At 37.1% G+C, this 17156-nt stretch overlaps 1 protein-coding gene across 1 annotated transcript in view; it reads right to left on the reverse strand.

The window, feature by feature from the left end:
- Positions 1-17156, reverse strand: part of LOC120417459 (LIM homeobox transcription factor 1-alpha) — a 58355-nt gene that overhangs the window by 17957 nt on the left and 23242 nt on the right. The window contains exons 3-6 of the mRNA XM_039579516.2: positions 11061-11281; positions 10801-10991; positions 10556-10727; positions 3876-4064 (exon numbers count right to left, since the gene is read on the reverse strand). Of these exons, the coding sequence (XP_039435450.1) occupies positions 3876-4064; positions 10556-10727; positions 10801-10991; positions 11061-11281 (773 nt within the window). The remainder of the gene's footprint in view (positions 1-3875; positions 4065-10555; positions 10728-10800; positions 10992-11060; positions 11282-17156) is intronic.

Consider the following 17156-nt stretch of genomic DNA (forward strand, 5'->3'; position numbering starts at 1 on the left):
TTTGAAGCTATATTCGACATGAAAACTCTCCCCATAGAGTACAATTGTCTACTTTGTAATCCCTTTGGCGTTGCTTTATCAGTTAATGTATCCCTAGATCGGAAATTTTACCGTTCTTTCCGATCTTTTTAGATTCCCCACGATGTACTCACAAATTTTACCCTTTCTTGAGCTGTAGTCCATATTCGTTTTTTTTTTTTTTTTTTTTTTTTTTTTTTTTTTTTTTTTTTTTTTTTTTTTTAAGCTTCACTTATTTGTATATTACACTTTTTAAAGATTACATTTTTGCGGTAACACTCTCAACTTTTACGCGCACGATCATATCACTCAACTATTTGTTGCTAATTTCATTAAGACCTTCGTCGAGCCAATTCTCTACGTTGAAGCCAGACTTGTCCTCCAGACCTCTTCGCCGAGCCATGCCAGACCCGAACTCCTAAGTCCCGGGTGGACTCTTCACGGCGGCTAAGTCCCGGCGGACTCTTCACAGCGGCTAAGTCCCGGCGGACTCTTCACAGCGGCTAAGTCCCGGCGGACTCTTCACAGCGGCTAAGTCCCGGCGGACTCTTCACAGCGGCTAAGTCCCGGCGGACTGCGGCCTCCACCGCTAAGTCCGGCTGGACTGGGGCCTCTGCTACTGGTGGCTGCTGGCGGGTCCGGCTGGTCTGGGGCTTCTTCAGGATCTGGAACTGGACTGGGCTTGAACTGGCTGGAACTGACTGGAACTGACTGGAACTAACTGGAACTAACTGCAACTAACCGGAACTAATTGCCCTCCTCAAGAATTTTGGGGTTTTTATAGTCAGTCCCCGAAAACTCTACTAAATTTTGTTCTACTAAAAGTGGTCCGTTTCGATGAGAAGCATCGATGAACCTCATGAATTAAATTATGCAGACCTCTGCAATTCTTCATGACTTTCCGTATGGTGTAGTGAGTACACCTCAAAATCGGAAGTCATGGGTTCGAACCATTGTCGTGAAACTTTAAATTATGTTATTGGAATATCAAAATTATGTTCCTAAAACATTCTCAAAAATGTTGGTCAATAATGAGAAGGTCGAATTCTCCATTGAACAAACATGCCAATGAATTTGGTTAAGCCACACCCTCAATTTCCCCTGTGTAATAACATCGCACATTCATAATTGAAAGCTTAACCATTTTTTTGATTGCCTAACAATTGGCGAAATTTAATAAAGGGCTTTTCAAGTGAGGATGACTCATGATCCACACCTGTACATAAGCTTAATTATTTGTCGCGCAACGCGAGTCGACGGGTAAAATTATTTATGCTTGCGTAAGCGCGCATGGTCAGAACTGTGGTGAGGTTCGAAAAATGGACAAATTTAATGATTTAAATTTGAGGTCGCTGCATAGGTAGAGAAACTCATAAATTACAACTTTGCTGAACAATGTTATATGTTTTGAGCACTGTGTGATTTTATACAACCGAATTTCGGTATGGGTCATATATGACCCATCAGGCCTGAAAGGGTTAATTTGTACTCTTCAGTTTGCGGAAAAATTTCAAGCCTATCAAAGTCACCCCGTTTCACGATACTTCAATGTTTAAAAAAGGCTTTCAAATGGACAGGCGGTCGATCACTGGTGGTACTATCGCATGAGAAAATGTTGGATTACGGTATTTGTGAATGACCCCCCAAAAAAGAGCAAATATCTGTCGAAAGGGGGCACATGGAATTTTCTGATCAATTTAGTGTCTTCGACAAAGTTGTAGATATTTAAAAAAACGTTACTTAATCCACTTTAAGGTGGTTGGTGCCTTCCTAATCCTAATTTTGAAATGGTTGTCAGATCTGGAGCAACATTTGAAAGGGGCGGTACGACATTGCTCTTACGGCATTTCGTCCTATTTAAACACGTGTAATGAAATTCCGTAAGAGCAATGTCGTACCGCCTCTTTCAAATGTTGCTCCAGAGATTTTCAATCTATTGTGCATCCAACGATAGTTTGCACGGTTTCGTTTCCATTTTTATCATTTTCATCAAAATGTTTGAGATCCGCCTCCAAATTTGTTTGACTAACAATTGATTAATCATAACTTTTGATGGGGTTGTCAGATCTTCATTCTTTTTGACTCTTTGGAAATGTTTTCTGAATACCCATCCAACGATGACCGAGCCACGTAGCCCAGTGGTAACGCTTCCGCCTCGTAAGCGGTAGATCGGGGTTCAAATCCCGGCTCGGACCAACACAACTGGTGATCTTTTCCCTTCTGGAATCGATTGCTTAGTAAAGGGAAGGTAGTGTATCGTCACAAACTGGACCTTATCACGACACCTTAGGGAGGCGACATATGGAATGTTATCATTAACCATAACATGTTAACATTAAGTTGAGAATGAAACTGCCACTGAATCCGCTTTGTAAATGCCGGCCCCGATACTCTTCAAGGATGTTCCCCTCAGGAACTGGGAAAGATTTACTTTTTATCCAACGATAGGTCGCATGATAGATCCGGACAAAATTTTCATCAAAATATCTGAGATCCAGCCTGAAAAAGTGTTAAAATAACACTTAAGTGCTTATAACTCTTGATGGGGTTGTAAGATTTTCAATGTTTTAAGTTCTTTGGAAAGGTCTTATAAATACCTTTCTAACAATATATAACATGATGTACTTATATTTTCAAAAACCACCTTTTTACAATCTTCCAGACCTTAGTCAAAATCGTTTTTTAGCATAACTATTAAAGTACTTAACTAAACTTTAAAATTTTCAATAACAATTTATGGGACCCCAAGATAAATCAAATGAGACCAATTCGGTCCAAAACAGCTAAGCCAGTGCTGAGATAATCGAGTGACAATCTTTTGATCAACATCCCACAACACACACATAAGTTTGCTCAGATTTTGGCCCTGAGTCGATATGTGAAGGTGGGTCTGGGTTGCCAAATTAAGAAGTTCATTTTTCGAGTGATTTTATAGCCTTTCTTCATTGAGGTGAGGAAGGCAAAAATGAGTACTCTAATCCAAGAACCGCGTATTTTTTGTTTGTTTTTTAACTTTTAAAATATGTTTTAGGGGACAAAAACACGCTACCGTAAACCGGAGTGACATTGATAACCAGGGAAACTTTGATAGGTTTTAGATTTTTGCGCAAAATTAAAAGTTCAAATTATTGTGAAAGCAGACAAAAATCAAAATACGAGCGCAACCTGTCACGGTTTTTGCGCCATAGGCTGATGTAGACACTAATGACAAACCACAACATTTTTTATCGGCTTAATAGATTTTTTCGCACTTCGTTTTTTTTCGGTTTTTTTTGCGCGAAAAATAAAGACGGAATGGTATGGAATCATACTGACCCTGTATGTATTTAATTTGAACTCAGTTTACGTTACATTTATGCCATAGAGAAGTACGGACCAAAATTTTGCCGTAGAGCTTTGTTAATTTTTATATAAATTATAGCTTAAATTTGTTTAGGCTTCAGTTTTCAATGTATAATAAAATTTGCAAGTGAAAAGTATTTTACAGAAATTTTCCTAAAGTGTTTAAAGTTAGATTCAAAATTAAAAAAGTTTTACGATGTTTAAAATAGTGTCTAAATAAAATCTAAGAGATTTGGCAGATAGAACCTCTGGTTACTGATACAGCGGATTGACGTTTTGAAGTCTCACCCAATAAGCCCCCATTTCTAGTACCAATATCTTAACAACTAACGGTCAAATTTTAAAAATTAAATCTCTTCGAAAAAAGATATTTGAAAACATTAAAATCAAGATTAAACATGTCAAAAGCGCTAAATATTGCATCACAACAAGAATCGTACTTAGTAAAATTGTTGTTGCGAGATGCTACTTGGAAAGTTATATTTAAAAAACAAATAATATCACTGTAAACCTACCATCAAACGCCTTCCCGCCAAATCTCGTCGCCGCATTCATCAGTCGAAAGTACTCCTCGTCCATTTCCAGCTCCTCCTTGACCGGCTTGAATGCCTCCGCACCCGAACTGATCCGAGACCCAAACGAATCGTTATCGTTGATGCCTCCCTCGGTGTCACTGCAGCTGTCATGGAGATAATTATTTGATCCTGGAAACAAATATAAATAAAAGCCAAAGAAAACGCGTCACGGATCAGCCAATTAATTTGCCGCCATCATCTTCAAGATCATGTCCAATCGATAATGGCGACTCCAAAAAAGTAAGAACAAGAAAAGAAAGAAATCCCCTTCTCCGAATGGCAAAACTTTTCGCATCGATTGTGGCCACACATACGACGCACGCGCCCCACTTTTCTTCCCGCCAGTCAGCCATTATTGTGTGGCCAAAGTTTTGCCGACTTTTCCGACGGTCGAAAGATTTTCCGCAGGCCAATGCGAACAACTCGACGACAAGTGAAAATCCACCCTTCAGCTTCCTAATAGGAAAATAATGCCACAGTATGTGTGTGCACTGAGCAGTGAACCAAGCGGGGAAATACGAATATGTGTGAACGACTCTATTCTCGAATGCTGTCTAGCCATTTTCCTCCCCCCTTCACTCAGCATGAAAATTTCCATTTCAATAAGTCCCCCGCGTGAAATGAGTCCTTTTCTTTTTTGCAAGGGTGTTTTTCACGGAGCGCGCCATTTCGCGAACCCTTAATGGTGATGACACAATCGGTCATTGTTTCAGCATATTTCACGATTTTTTGACTTTTATGAAACTTTATGAACCACTCACGGCATTCGACGGGAGAAGTGTTTTGTGAGGGTGGTTTCCGTATGCTTTTAGTCGATGAGTTATATTTTTGTCTAAGAGATAAGGTGACAAGGTGAGAGGAATCTTCTAAATAATACAGTGTATCAAAAAATTGTCCGTACAGCCCTGTAGGGAAACATTATTCGCTGTAATAATAGCTAAAATCTTAGTAAACTTACCACGAACAGACGGAAATAACTTGGGAATAACATTTTTTGATATTTGAAAATACTAGGCCAATACCTAATATTTTATAACAGGATTTATTATTCGTCGTTAGGATTTTTTGCTATGGGATTGTTATTGTAATAACAGACTAATAACATTTTTAGTTATTCTTCGAACATATATTTGAGCAACTCTCTACGAAATCGGCCGATTTCGACCATTTTTTTGTATTTTTTGATTTGACTCAAACTTTGTGGGGGCCTTTTCTATGACCAAATAAGCTATTTTGTGTCATTGGTTCACCCATACAAGTCTCCATACAATTTTGATTGCTGTCCATACAAAAATGGTATGTAAATATTCAAACAGCTGTAACTTTTGACTGAATTTTCTGATCATATTGATGTCTTCGGCAAAGTTGTAGGTATTGTTGAGGACCATTGAGAAAAAATAGGTACACGAAAAAAATTGCATTTGACGTATTTTTTTGAATTTCGAGATTTTTTGATATGTTTTAGGGGACAAAAATCCGCAACTTTGAGCCATAGAGAAACATGGTCAAAAAATCTGCCGCCGAGTTATAAATTTTTGAAAAAATAGTGACTTTTGGAAAAAATCGAAGTTTTATGCAAAAACAAGTCTGACATTATTTTTTTATGCAAATTGAATTTGCAATCAAAAAGTACTTTTCAGATTTTTTGATAAGGTGCTCCGTTTTCAAGATATAACCACCGAAAGTTTGATTTTAGTGAAATATTTGCAGTTTTTCAATTTTTAAAAATAGTGACCATGAGTGAGCACTTCTAAAAATATTTTTTTTTTGAGTTCAGAAAATTTGCTATAAAATTTTGTAAGAGACATTGAAGATTAGACCTCAGGTTGCTCAGATAGAGCCGCTTTAAGAAAAAGAAACACGAAAATTGAAGTTTTCTAAATCTCACCAAAACAAGCCACCATTTTCTAATGTCGATATCTCAGCAACTAATGGTCCGATTTTCAATGTTAATGCATTAAACATTCTTGAAATTCGATCTTTTCGAAAAAATATTTTGATTTTTTTTTAATCAATACTAACATTTTAAAAGGACCAAACATTGAATATTACGCCCATTTAAAATGCTAGTCTTGATTTCAAAATTTTCAAAATACGTTTTTTCGAAAAGATCAGAAAATTTAACGAAATTTTCATGTTTCTTTTTCTTAAAGCGGTTCTATCTCAGCAACCCGAGGTCCAATCTTCAATTTCTCTTAAACAAGTTTATAGTAAATTTTCTAAACTTAAAAAAAAATTAGAAATGGTCACTTATTGCCACTATTTTTAAAAATCGAAAAACTGCAAATATTTCGCTAAAATCAAACTTTCGGTGGCTATATCTTGAAAACGGAGCCCTTTATCAAAAAATCTGTAAAGTACTTTTCGATTGCAAATTCAATTTTGCATTAAAAAATAATGTCAGACTTGTTTTTGCATAAAACTTCAGCAGATTTTTTGACCATGTTTCTCTATGGCTCAAAAGTTGCTGATTTTTGCCCCTAAAACATATCAAAAAATCTCGAAAATAAAAAAAATACGTATTTTGGGAAATTGAGTTTTAGTGAAAAAAAGTTGATAAAAAAAATCTGCATTTATTTTCCGTCTACCTATTTTTTCTCAATAGTCCTCAACAATACCTACAACTTTGTCAAAGACACCAATATGATCAGAAAATTCACTCAAAAGTTACAGCTGTTTGAATATTTACATACCATTTTTGTATGGACAGTAGTCAAAATTGTATGGAGACTTGTATGGGTGAACCAATGACACAAAATAGCTTATTTGGTCATAGAGAAGGTTTCAAAGTTTGAGCCAAATCTAAAAATACAAATAAAATCCATTTCCAGTTTTGGTAGAGAATTGCTCATTTGTAATTATGTTTTGTTATTTTAACAACTAATTCTATCATCCTTATAACAGTTGGAGTTATTCTTCCATAACAAAAAATGTTATTCCGGGAGAAAGTCCTCATTTCAACCCTGGTATTGATGTTCCAAAAAATTTTAAACTTGTGAAAACTTTGTTTAATAACTTTATATAAAAATTCAGTAAAAATTGACTTTTTATGGTTACTTTTTTTTATAACATTTTACGAAACATTTCAAACAACTATTTTTACTAAGATTTTTACAACATTTTTTTTTTTAAGTCAGAAGAATACCTACCAAACATTTTAAAGCATTGAACATAAAAAATTTAAACATACTAAACATGTTCAAACAAAACCCGTCGAAAAACCATTGCTTACAACATTATTCTCATTTTGGAGTAGAAAATAGAGCGTTTCGAAAAAAACACGCCGCTTTTATAAGATTTTTTGATGTTTAAGTTTAAAGAAATTTGGTTTATTTGGAAAAAACGTTACTTAATCTACCTTAAGGTGGTTGGTGCCTTCCTCGCATTCATGTTGTATTTCAGGTGGTATTTACAAATTAATTTAAGAGTTTTTTTTTATTTTTTTTAAATTATTTTTTTCATTTGTTTTTTTAATTATTGATTTTACTTGAACAGCAATTTTCAATTCTTTTTTGTTTACCAACTCTTCAAAATAAAAATAAAGTCTCATGAGTTATATATTTCAGTAAAAAGTTCGTGTTGTCGCAATTCGCAATTCGCAATTTTCAGTGTAAGAACGGGCCTTGACCGATCTTATGCACTAGGTTCCCGACGAACACGCACTGCCCTTACACCTACATCTCACCCTTGCTCTGAGTCAGTACGAGCAGCACGCTAGAACACGCTTTGAGTGTTCGTGCCAGGCATGCACACCTTCTTTTCCGGTTACGCATTTTAACTCGGCCGGGGGTGGTACATAACGTACACGCACAGAAATTGTGTAAGCTTGAAACAACAAACATGTTTCTTAACACCAGCAATCATGTTTTATTAGGCGAACAAACCATATTTACCAATTTAATAAACATATTTTATCAACGCTACCATGATTTTTATTAGTTTAACAAACTGGTTTGCCATTTGCGCGTTCCTTTTTTCTAGCGTGTAGCCAAATTTTACAGTGTACTTGTGAAAACTTTTCGCTGCTCAGATCAATATGGCGGACGAAAGCGATTTCAAAGACGAAGTGGAAGTTGTGGAAGAATTCGTGTTTAAATCGCAGGATTCTAGTGAGATTCTAGTGCAGGTGGAGGTGATTTCAGCGTTCAAAAGTAAGTATTTGTTGTTTGTTGGAAGGATTAGGAAGGAAATTTTGTAAAGCAAATCGTTACATACTTTCTACTCTACAGATTATCGAGCGATCGGAAGTAAAAGCCTTGGTCCAGCCACCTTTCTTAGAGAATGGTAAAACGATGGTTGTCTGCTTTTTCATAAACAATAATCCGGAAAATATCATTCCAGGGTCTCCAAGCGTGACGACCGAATCGTTCCTTCCAGCGGTCGATCCGGAGACGACGGCACAAACCGCCGTCTATCGAGAGCAGTGGACGGCCACTTACGAACTTCTTAAGAGATATCGATCATTACAACTCATTGGAACAAATGTTTCTAACCCGGGAGGACCGAATTGCGGTTACAAACATTGCTATGGTCGAGTTCTACTACCGGTTACCGGACCAAGTTCGGGAAGTTTCAGTGCAATTATCCAGATTCTTAGAAGAAAAGGCGACTTACTTCACTCGACGGCAACTTGTCAGAAGGTAAATAGTATCATTGTGAACCCAAAAAGAACAAAAATTTACAGTTCTTTATTTCAGATGTTTAAAATGTCAACTTGCTATCGTTGTCGAATCACTTTTTATCGTGCAAACATCCGTTCGGCAAGACTGCCAAATCCAAACCTCTTACTTACGGAAAACTGACTTTCGATATTGTAACTTGAATTAGAATATTAACTGAAAATAAAGCAATTTATTCCATTTTTTTATTGTTTGCATTGATTGATTGGCTGGATAAAAAAAATAGTTAAAAGGATTTATTGAATAAAAAATCGTGATGTTTCATTTAACCACACATGTTTGTAGATTCAACAAACATGTTTGTTACACTGACCATAATGATTATTGGAATTACAAACAAGCTACATTTGAATGGCAACTATCTTGTTTATCAAACCCACAAACTTGTTAGGTTGAATTTGATAAACATGTTTGCTGGCCCTGAGATGACAATCATGTTTGTGGGGAAACCCCAACATTTTGCTGGATGTACTATCGGATTTTTCTGCGTGAAGTTCATTTTTCGAGTGATTTTATAGCCTTGCCTCAGTAAGGTGAGGAAGGCAAAAAGCCTAAGATGATGCAAAAAGCCTCGCAAAAAATGCCAGATGATAAGTCTCTCCTGAAAAATACAAAAATCATTCATTAAACTGGGTTTTGTTAAATGTGGTCTAAACGTGAAAAATTGCAAACACCAATCGCGGGAATCGATTTTTCAGACAAATTTACATAAAGTCTCCATATTGATCATTGTCCTAAATCCATTCTCCACAAGGAGATACAGTGGCTTTGTTTTAAATCAGTGGTGGAAGCGTCATAAATGTTAAATACTTTTGTCTCCTGATTTTTTTGTGATAATTTACAAACATTTCAAATAAATTTTACATTGGCCTAAGTTAAAATGAAAATTAAAAAAATCATGCCGAGTTGATTTTTTTCGTTATTTAAATAATCGAAGCCATTTCATCGTATCAAAAAATGATCAAAGGCAAACTTGTAGGAAATCAAACGTAATTTCGCAACAAAATACACACAATTTACATTTATTTTAGCTAAACACTTTTTTTTCCATGGTTTTTTCAAGGAATTTTAAATCATACAAATCATTGTATAACACTTTTTGTGTTGAAGATTAAATAACGTAAATAAAAAAAAGCTTTTCCGGTGCCTTTGTGCCATCAAAACAACCCCCTAAAAGTTGGAACCGATTGGTTGCGTTCACACTTTGCGCATTTCATTTTAATTTTGTATAAACAAACTCAATTTTTTGCATTTTGATTTTAAACATTTTTTTTGGGCCAAATTTCTAAACCAACACATGAATTGAGAAAAAAAGTACAACATTAAAACAGCTTTGTCATCTAATTTTCTAAATCTTCAAAAAAACAGAGTGAAAGCGACCTTTCACCCGGTCTCCCACACTTGTGCACCCCACTCCAAATGACTTTCTAACAACTTCAAGGCGTCAGGTATGTGCCTACCGGTATTACAGAAGGAATGAGGATGTGGAAGGTTGGAAAGTAGCTATTTCCACACACACACACACTCGTACACAAACACACTTCTGGGCTAAAAAGCCTGACAAAGAGTAATGGCACCCGGAGAAGAGTGTCAAAATACATTTCCACCCGGAGCCAAAAGTATGCCGAAATGTAAATGAAAAGTTCCTTTACACCTTTTTGACACCGTGCGTGTCGTCCTGGTGTCGATTTGTCGGTTGTCGAGGAAGTTCATCTGACTGACTGACTGACTCTGGGTTAAGTGGGGGAAACCGAGGGCGTAAAAGCTGTTCCTTCCGGGGCATGTGTAGAGGTGCTAGTATCCGAGCGGAAGCTGCCAGAATGGTTGGTATTTTATTTACCAAACTCATTCTTTGCGGTTACACCGAGACTGTTTTGCAAAAACTTTTGCACCTCCCACGGTTAGTACATTAAAGGTTGTTTTCTGACCTGTTTTACTCACTTGAGTTTTCGTCCTTAATCTTTACCGAAAGTTTGGTTTCGTTTTCGGAAAGTTCGTCCTGGGACTCGTTGCCTTTGCTGCTGCTGTTGCTGTTGTGGTTGCCCTTGTTGCCCTCCTTCAGCTGCTTTTTCTGGATCTTTTTCATCTTGGCACGCTGATTTTGGAACCAAACCTGTCCAAATAAAGTGCATTGATTTTGTTAAAGCATGACCTAAACCCAAACTTAGCTACTGTTAATCCCTCACCTGTACTATCCGAATGCTCAGCCCGGTGTCCTTGGCCAGGCCCTCGCGTATCTTCCGGCACGGCTTGGGTGACACCTCGAACGATGCCTTGAAGGCCCGGCGCTGCTGCGTTGTGAGGATGGTTCGCGGCCGTTTTGGTCCCCGTCGGCCGTCGATCCGCGTTTGGAATATATCATCACAACAGTAATCATCTGCGGAGGAATGGCCATCACGCTCGTTATGACGCACAAACACAAGCTTTGAAACGCATTTGTCCTTACCGTAATTGTACCCCTGGAACATTTCCACCTCCTTCTCGTAGTCCGGCCGGCAGAACAGCTGGCTCTGCTTGATGACGTACTGATCGCCCTTCTGGAGCCGGATTCCGCAGACGACGCAGATGAAGCACTTTAGATGGAACACGTTGTCGAGGGCGCGCATTACCAGCTCATCGGCGCCAATTTTCTCGCCACAGCCGAGACATCGATTGCGGCCGTACAACCTATGGAGGTGGAAGCAAGCGCAAAATTAGAATAAATGCTTTTACATAAATTTAATTTATTGAATTGAAATTCATTTTTCCGATTATATTTGTCTATACTCTTCGTAATGAATGTGAAGCGAAAAAAAAGTTTGGAAAATTTAAGCTGCCAAAGTTTTTTGCAAAACATCCCTCTTTGGCATCTCGTGTAAAATTGTTTTTATTTAACCAAAGTTTTGATTGAAACTCATGAGTTTTAGATAGTCCCAAAACTAACACAAACTTTGAAATTATTCATCATTGGCCTCACTTCCTTGAACATGGCACATTTCAATTTAAAAAAAAAGCCCGAGACTCAAAATCAGGACATTTTTACTAACGCAGTGCAGTATGACAACATGCAAATAACGAGTTCCCCCAAACGTGAACAAGGTTCTTGCCATCGGGAATCAGAAAGGAACTGTTCACATTTTATTATGATTCATTGAATTTTCCGCCATGAAAGTTGAACAGGTTTCTGCCTGTGTCCCGACGGCATAAACTTTGTTCACGTTTACGCGTTTTGCTTTGCTTATAAAATTAATAGTTACAACATATCGTTACACTGCAAGTGCAACTGAGAAAAACGAGTTTACAATTTTTCGACCGATTTCGGTGTTTCCACGCATTATTGTCCCGGGGTTCCCTATTCGCCCCATGTGCCTCTAATCGCCCCAGTTAGCAGATAAGCACTTTGTTGCAATCCTCTTGCTACACAACAGTATGCGTAGATGTGTAACGATGGAACAAACAGACTTGGTATGGTTTGCAATGAGTTGCCGAACAATGTACTAGATTTTATGTGTTTTTCTAAAAGTATAGGTCAAACTAAACATAAAAATGTTGAAAAGTCAAAATCGGCGAAAAATTACATGGGAAAATTATGCGTAGAATAGCAGTATATGTGAAAAAAATCCAAATAAGCCGCTTTTGTTGAAAAGTAACCTTTAGGGTGGTCCAAATTGGGCCAATCAAAGATCAACACATCACTAGGCTAAATTCCAAATTAGAACTCATTCTGACCACGGGAACCCCTGCTTCTAAGCCCTTGAAGTTTGTTTGGGAATAATCGTCAAAATGTATGGAGAAAAGGAACTGTTTCAGTTTTTTACCGGTGAAAGGCGCAATAACTATCCAATTCTTACCAGTTCTCGGAACTAAGATTTTCATTAAATTTGAACGATTTTTTCGAAGACATCATATTTTTAGATTTTTTTGACCAACCACCGGGGGTTGAGTGGCAGTGCGTGGCCGAATGGTTGCGCTGTCCGCTTTGTAAGCGGATGATTCTGGGTTCGATTCCCATCTGCTCCAACCTTCCATCGGATGAGGAAGTAAAATGTCGGTCCCGGCCTTAGTTGTTAGGCCGTTAAGTCATTCCAGGTGTAGGAGTCGTCTCCATGCCATAAGTACAAACAACACACCAAACCAAGCCTACTCCGGTGGAATCGCTGGCGGCGGTTGGACTCACAATCCAAAGGTCGTCAGTTCAAACACTGGGGTGGAAGGTTCCTTGGAGTAAAAGAGGTTTGGGTGCTCTCCCCATTCAAGCCTTCGGACTCCTAGGTTCGAGCAGAAACTTGCAATAGAGACCACAAAAGACCCGAGGGTCGTTAATGTGGATGGTTTGATTTTTTTTTTTGGGGTTGAGTTATAAAGTACAGTCATCCCACATATTCGGAACGGTTTCCAGATCGGCCAATGTTCAAAAAATCATAGCAAATCAATAATTGAACTTAATGATTCGCTTTTACCTTCATTTGAAAGCTTTTCTTGCGATCTTTTGAATGCTGTATCGAACATCTGAAAATTTTAACTATTATATGAAGTTTTTGAAGAATTACTTTGACCCTTGAAATCCACAAATTCGGAACACTTTTTTCTTACGAATGTAAACAAACTTTCGATCTCTCCAGGAGTACATATTTATCATCAAATAATGACTTCACACACTGAAACCAATGAAACTCAAGCTTAGTGATGTCTTATACATGGTTTGAAAACTTTTTTTGTGAAAATATCAGTTAAATTCAGGTGTTCCACAATTGTGGGAGGCACAATAACATCCCACAATTATGAAACAGGCCATTTGGAGGCAGTGTTTTGCTGCTCTGGACAAAATAGTCTTGAAATGAAGTTTTTTGTTCAAAAAGTATTACTTTTACTAGTGAAATAGCAAGATAATGTCCAAATGAAGGTTCTAAAAATAGTAGGGTCGACAGAAAAGCTACTTTTGGCATGCTATTGACAAATTATCATAAAAGTGTTCCGAATTTGTGGGTGTTCTTTGACCCACCTTCATGTAAACATATCGACTAAGAATCAAATTCTGAGCAAATGTCTGTGTGTGTGGTGGGATGTTGATAAAAAAATTGCACTGGATTATCTCGGCACTGGCTGAACCGATTTGGACCGTTTTGGTCTCATTCGATCCGTCTTAGGGTCCAACCGCCGCCAGCGATTCCACCGGAGTAGGCTTGGTTTGGTGTGTTGTTTGTACTTATGGCATGGAGACGACTCCTACACCTGGAATGACTTAACGGCCTAACAACCAAGGCCGGGACCGACATTTTACTTCCTCATCCGATGGAAGGTTGCACCAGATTTTGAATAACATTACCCTCTAAATGTGAGGAAGGCACCAATCACCTAAGGGTGGATTAAGTAACGTTTTTTAATTAATATTTATTACTTTTTACCAGACGTCTCTGTTCTTATAAAAAAAAGTTTTTTTTTGTTTTTGGGAAAACCGCAATTTTCACAGGTAGAACATTTTGGGCGACACATATTCTTATTCAGGAGGGTAAAACACCACTTTTTACGTATAAATCATATTTCGTGACGATAAATTCCAAGCAGCGATGGAAATCCGATGGAACTTCAAAAGAAAATCTTTTGACGCTCATCAAGAGAAAAGTCGGAAGGGAACATGTCTCAGTGACATTGTCTCACCACTACACTTGAAGGTGCAACGTCACACGTCGAAAAATGACCTGTCACTTTTTGTTGATAGGCAATGTTACAAGGCAAAGGACAAGGAAATTCACAAAAAAATCTTCAACTGATTGATTTTCTTCGAGAAGTTCGGGAGCGTTTTTCTTTGGCATGTTTCGCTTCCTCTCTCTTTCGCGGGTGAAGAAAGTTCGCAAGAGAAAAAGATTTGTAAGCTATTATTCCATTCATGATTCCAAGTTTATGTAGTACATAAAAAAAATACAGTTCTGTAATATTATTGAGGTTAGTTTTAAACCTCCCTTAGACGCCGCGCCGCGTTTCCATCAACACACGTGCAACATAAAAAATGACAAATTGTACACGATTTATTTTACACCGCACATTCAGAATGTCATTAAATTTCAATTTATCATCTGCTCAAACAATGCAACGTGCCGCACAAGTCACCTTGAAGCTGGCATTGGCGTTAGGGGTTGAAGTCATACATCGTACGGTGGTCAAAAGGATGAAACATATTGTACCACCACCACCCTTCTTTTGCTGAGGCTGCTGTGAAGGGAGAATCGATCAAATTTATGCTGATTCGAAGCCGAAGCTGTTTAAAGGAGGGAGATGCAGTACCCCTTTCTAATTCCGTTTGGTGTTTGACGTTGAGCAAAATTCGGCGATTAATTCAATGCTCACGTTCTTTTTCACAACTTTTGAACGAACACTTGTTCCGGAGCTCGGGCGAAATTTTGAATGAAAGTACATCTTTACGGCAGGGGCAAATCTGTTTATGTCATCTTAACGACCGGGGCTGTGGAAATGAAATAGGTCGTAAGATAAAAACTGATGGCCCCGAAGTTCCCGAACTCTCGGGGCGAGGAGATTTTCACCCTCGTTAGGATCCGTCGGGCAAGTGGTTCACGACCCAAGGCGACGTAACATTCCGTAGACCAAAAAAAAAGGCCAAGCCATCTAGTGCAATTTTTATTTCTATTTGCCGAAACGGCTCTTCGATGGCCGCACCGGACACCCTTCCCTAGAAAAGTCCTTCGGTCCGAACCAGAAACGGTCATAAAACGGATGGCGGCTATTTGTCTTTGGGATCGTTGGTTGGGTCCGGTTGTTGGTGCCACAGCTCGAAGTCATGTCTTTGCCTTCTTATGGCATTTGGGGTTTATTTTTTTTTCACTTCTTCTGGTTGGCCAGGCAGCCCCAATATGCGGACACATCATTCATGGATCATTTCGAAACAATTTTATGAGTTGAGGTCTCGTTGAGGGAACGCAAAAATGTCGTGACAACATTCGTTGCTGTCGTTAGGAAAATGATTGTTTTACCTACTTTTGGCAGAAATGGGCGATTGGGTCAGACTTATGTTAAATCGATAGAAAATGAAATTGTGTTTAGGAATATTCTTCTAACAGAATCAATAGTTAACCGATGTCATGTTGATTCTAATATTTTTTCACACACAATATAAAAAAAGTACAAAAATGCTAAGAATCAACATAGCTTATGATTTCGTTGTTAAACTAGAAGTACTCTTCAAATAATTTATTATTAGGTTTACTGCCGTTCTACGCATAATTGTCCCATGTCATTTTTGGACGATTCTGACTTTCTATCATTTTTAAGTTTAGTTTTACGTATACTTTCAGAAAAACACTTAAAATCTAGTACTTTGTTCAGAAAATCATTGAAAACAACACCTAGTCTGTTTGTCCCATCGTTGAACTTCTACGCAAGTATTTTCTATCAAGTTTTACGAAGCATTTTATCTTTTTTACCTTTTTACCTTCAAGAGGATTACAAATAAGGATGATAAAATGTTAACCGGGGTGATTAGGGACATATAGGGCGGATAGGGACCCACAGGACAATTATGCGTAGAAACACAGAAAACATTTGAAAAATTTCATTCGCGTTTTTCTCAGATGCACTTTTGTGAACATTGGACAATTATACGTAGGGTTTGATGCAAGTATAAGCGTGCCTAACCATTTATAGTGTGCCTATCAACATTTATTGAAGCAAAAACTGTTTTATTTTTAGTTTAAATTCAAAAACTAGTCGTTATTTTACCGTGTATTTTTTTCTCCTGAAATCTTTCCTAGTGTTGAGTCGTGTTAATATGATGCAGGGTTGTTACGGGAGAGTCGAAAAAAAATCCGCGCCAAATCCGCGCCGACCTAAAATCCAAAACCGCGCGAAATCCACGCCATATAAAAAAATTTCGCGACCAACATTTAAGAAATTTTATTTTTTAATGAAGAAAAACTAATTCAGAATGTATTTGATTAAAAAAACTCGTTTTATGTTTAAAGGCTCCAAAAGAATGAAAGCAATAAATCCATTTAAAAAAAATCCTAAAGAGACGTTCAAGGCAAGGGTCAAGAAAAAAAAATTAAAATGGAAATACAATATTTAAATACCTAAACATTTAACTTCAAAAATAAAACCTCAAAATTAAATCAAAATCTAAAATTATAATATGATAAAATTTTAAATTTCGAAAGACTAAATATTCAAAATCTAAGAATTTTTATACAGTTTGTAATCCAAATCCTAGCTAAAATTTCACTCCGAAAGAAATTTAATTTCCGATATTTAAAATAATTTCTTCTCATAATTTCAAAATCTCTTACATAAAATAGGACTTCAAAAATTGTGGAATTCAAAAATTTAAAAATAAAAACATTTAAGAATTTACGAATATAAGAATTTAAGGCTTTAAGATTTTAGAATTTAAGAATTCAAGAATTTTAGAATCTAAGAATTAAAGAATTTAAGATTTTAAGATTTTAGGTTTTTGCATTAAAGAATTTTAGAATTTATAAGCTCAAGAATTCTAAAATTATTTTAGATTTGAGGTTTTTTTTCTACATTGTTTTGAATTTGATATTTTTTAGTTTTT

The sequence above is a fragment of the Culex pipiens genome, chromosome 3, assembly GCF_016801865.2.
Source record: "Culex pipiens pallens isolate TS chromosome 3, TS_CPP_V2, whole genome shotgun sequence".
NCBI lineage: Eukaryota > Metazoa > Arthropoda > Insecta > Diptera > Culicidae > Culex > Culex pipiens.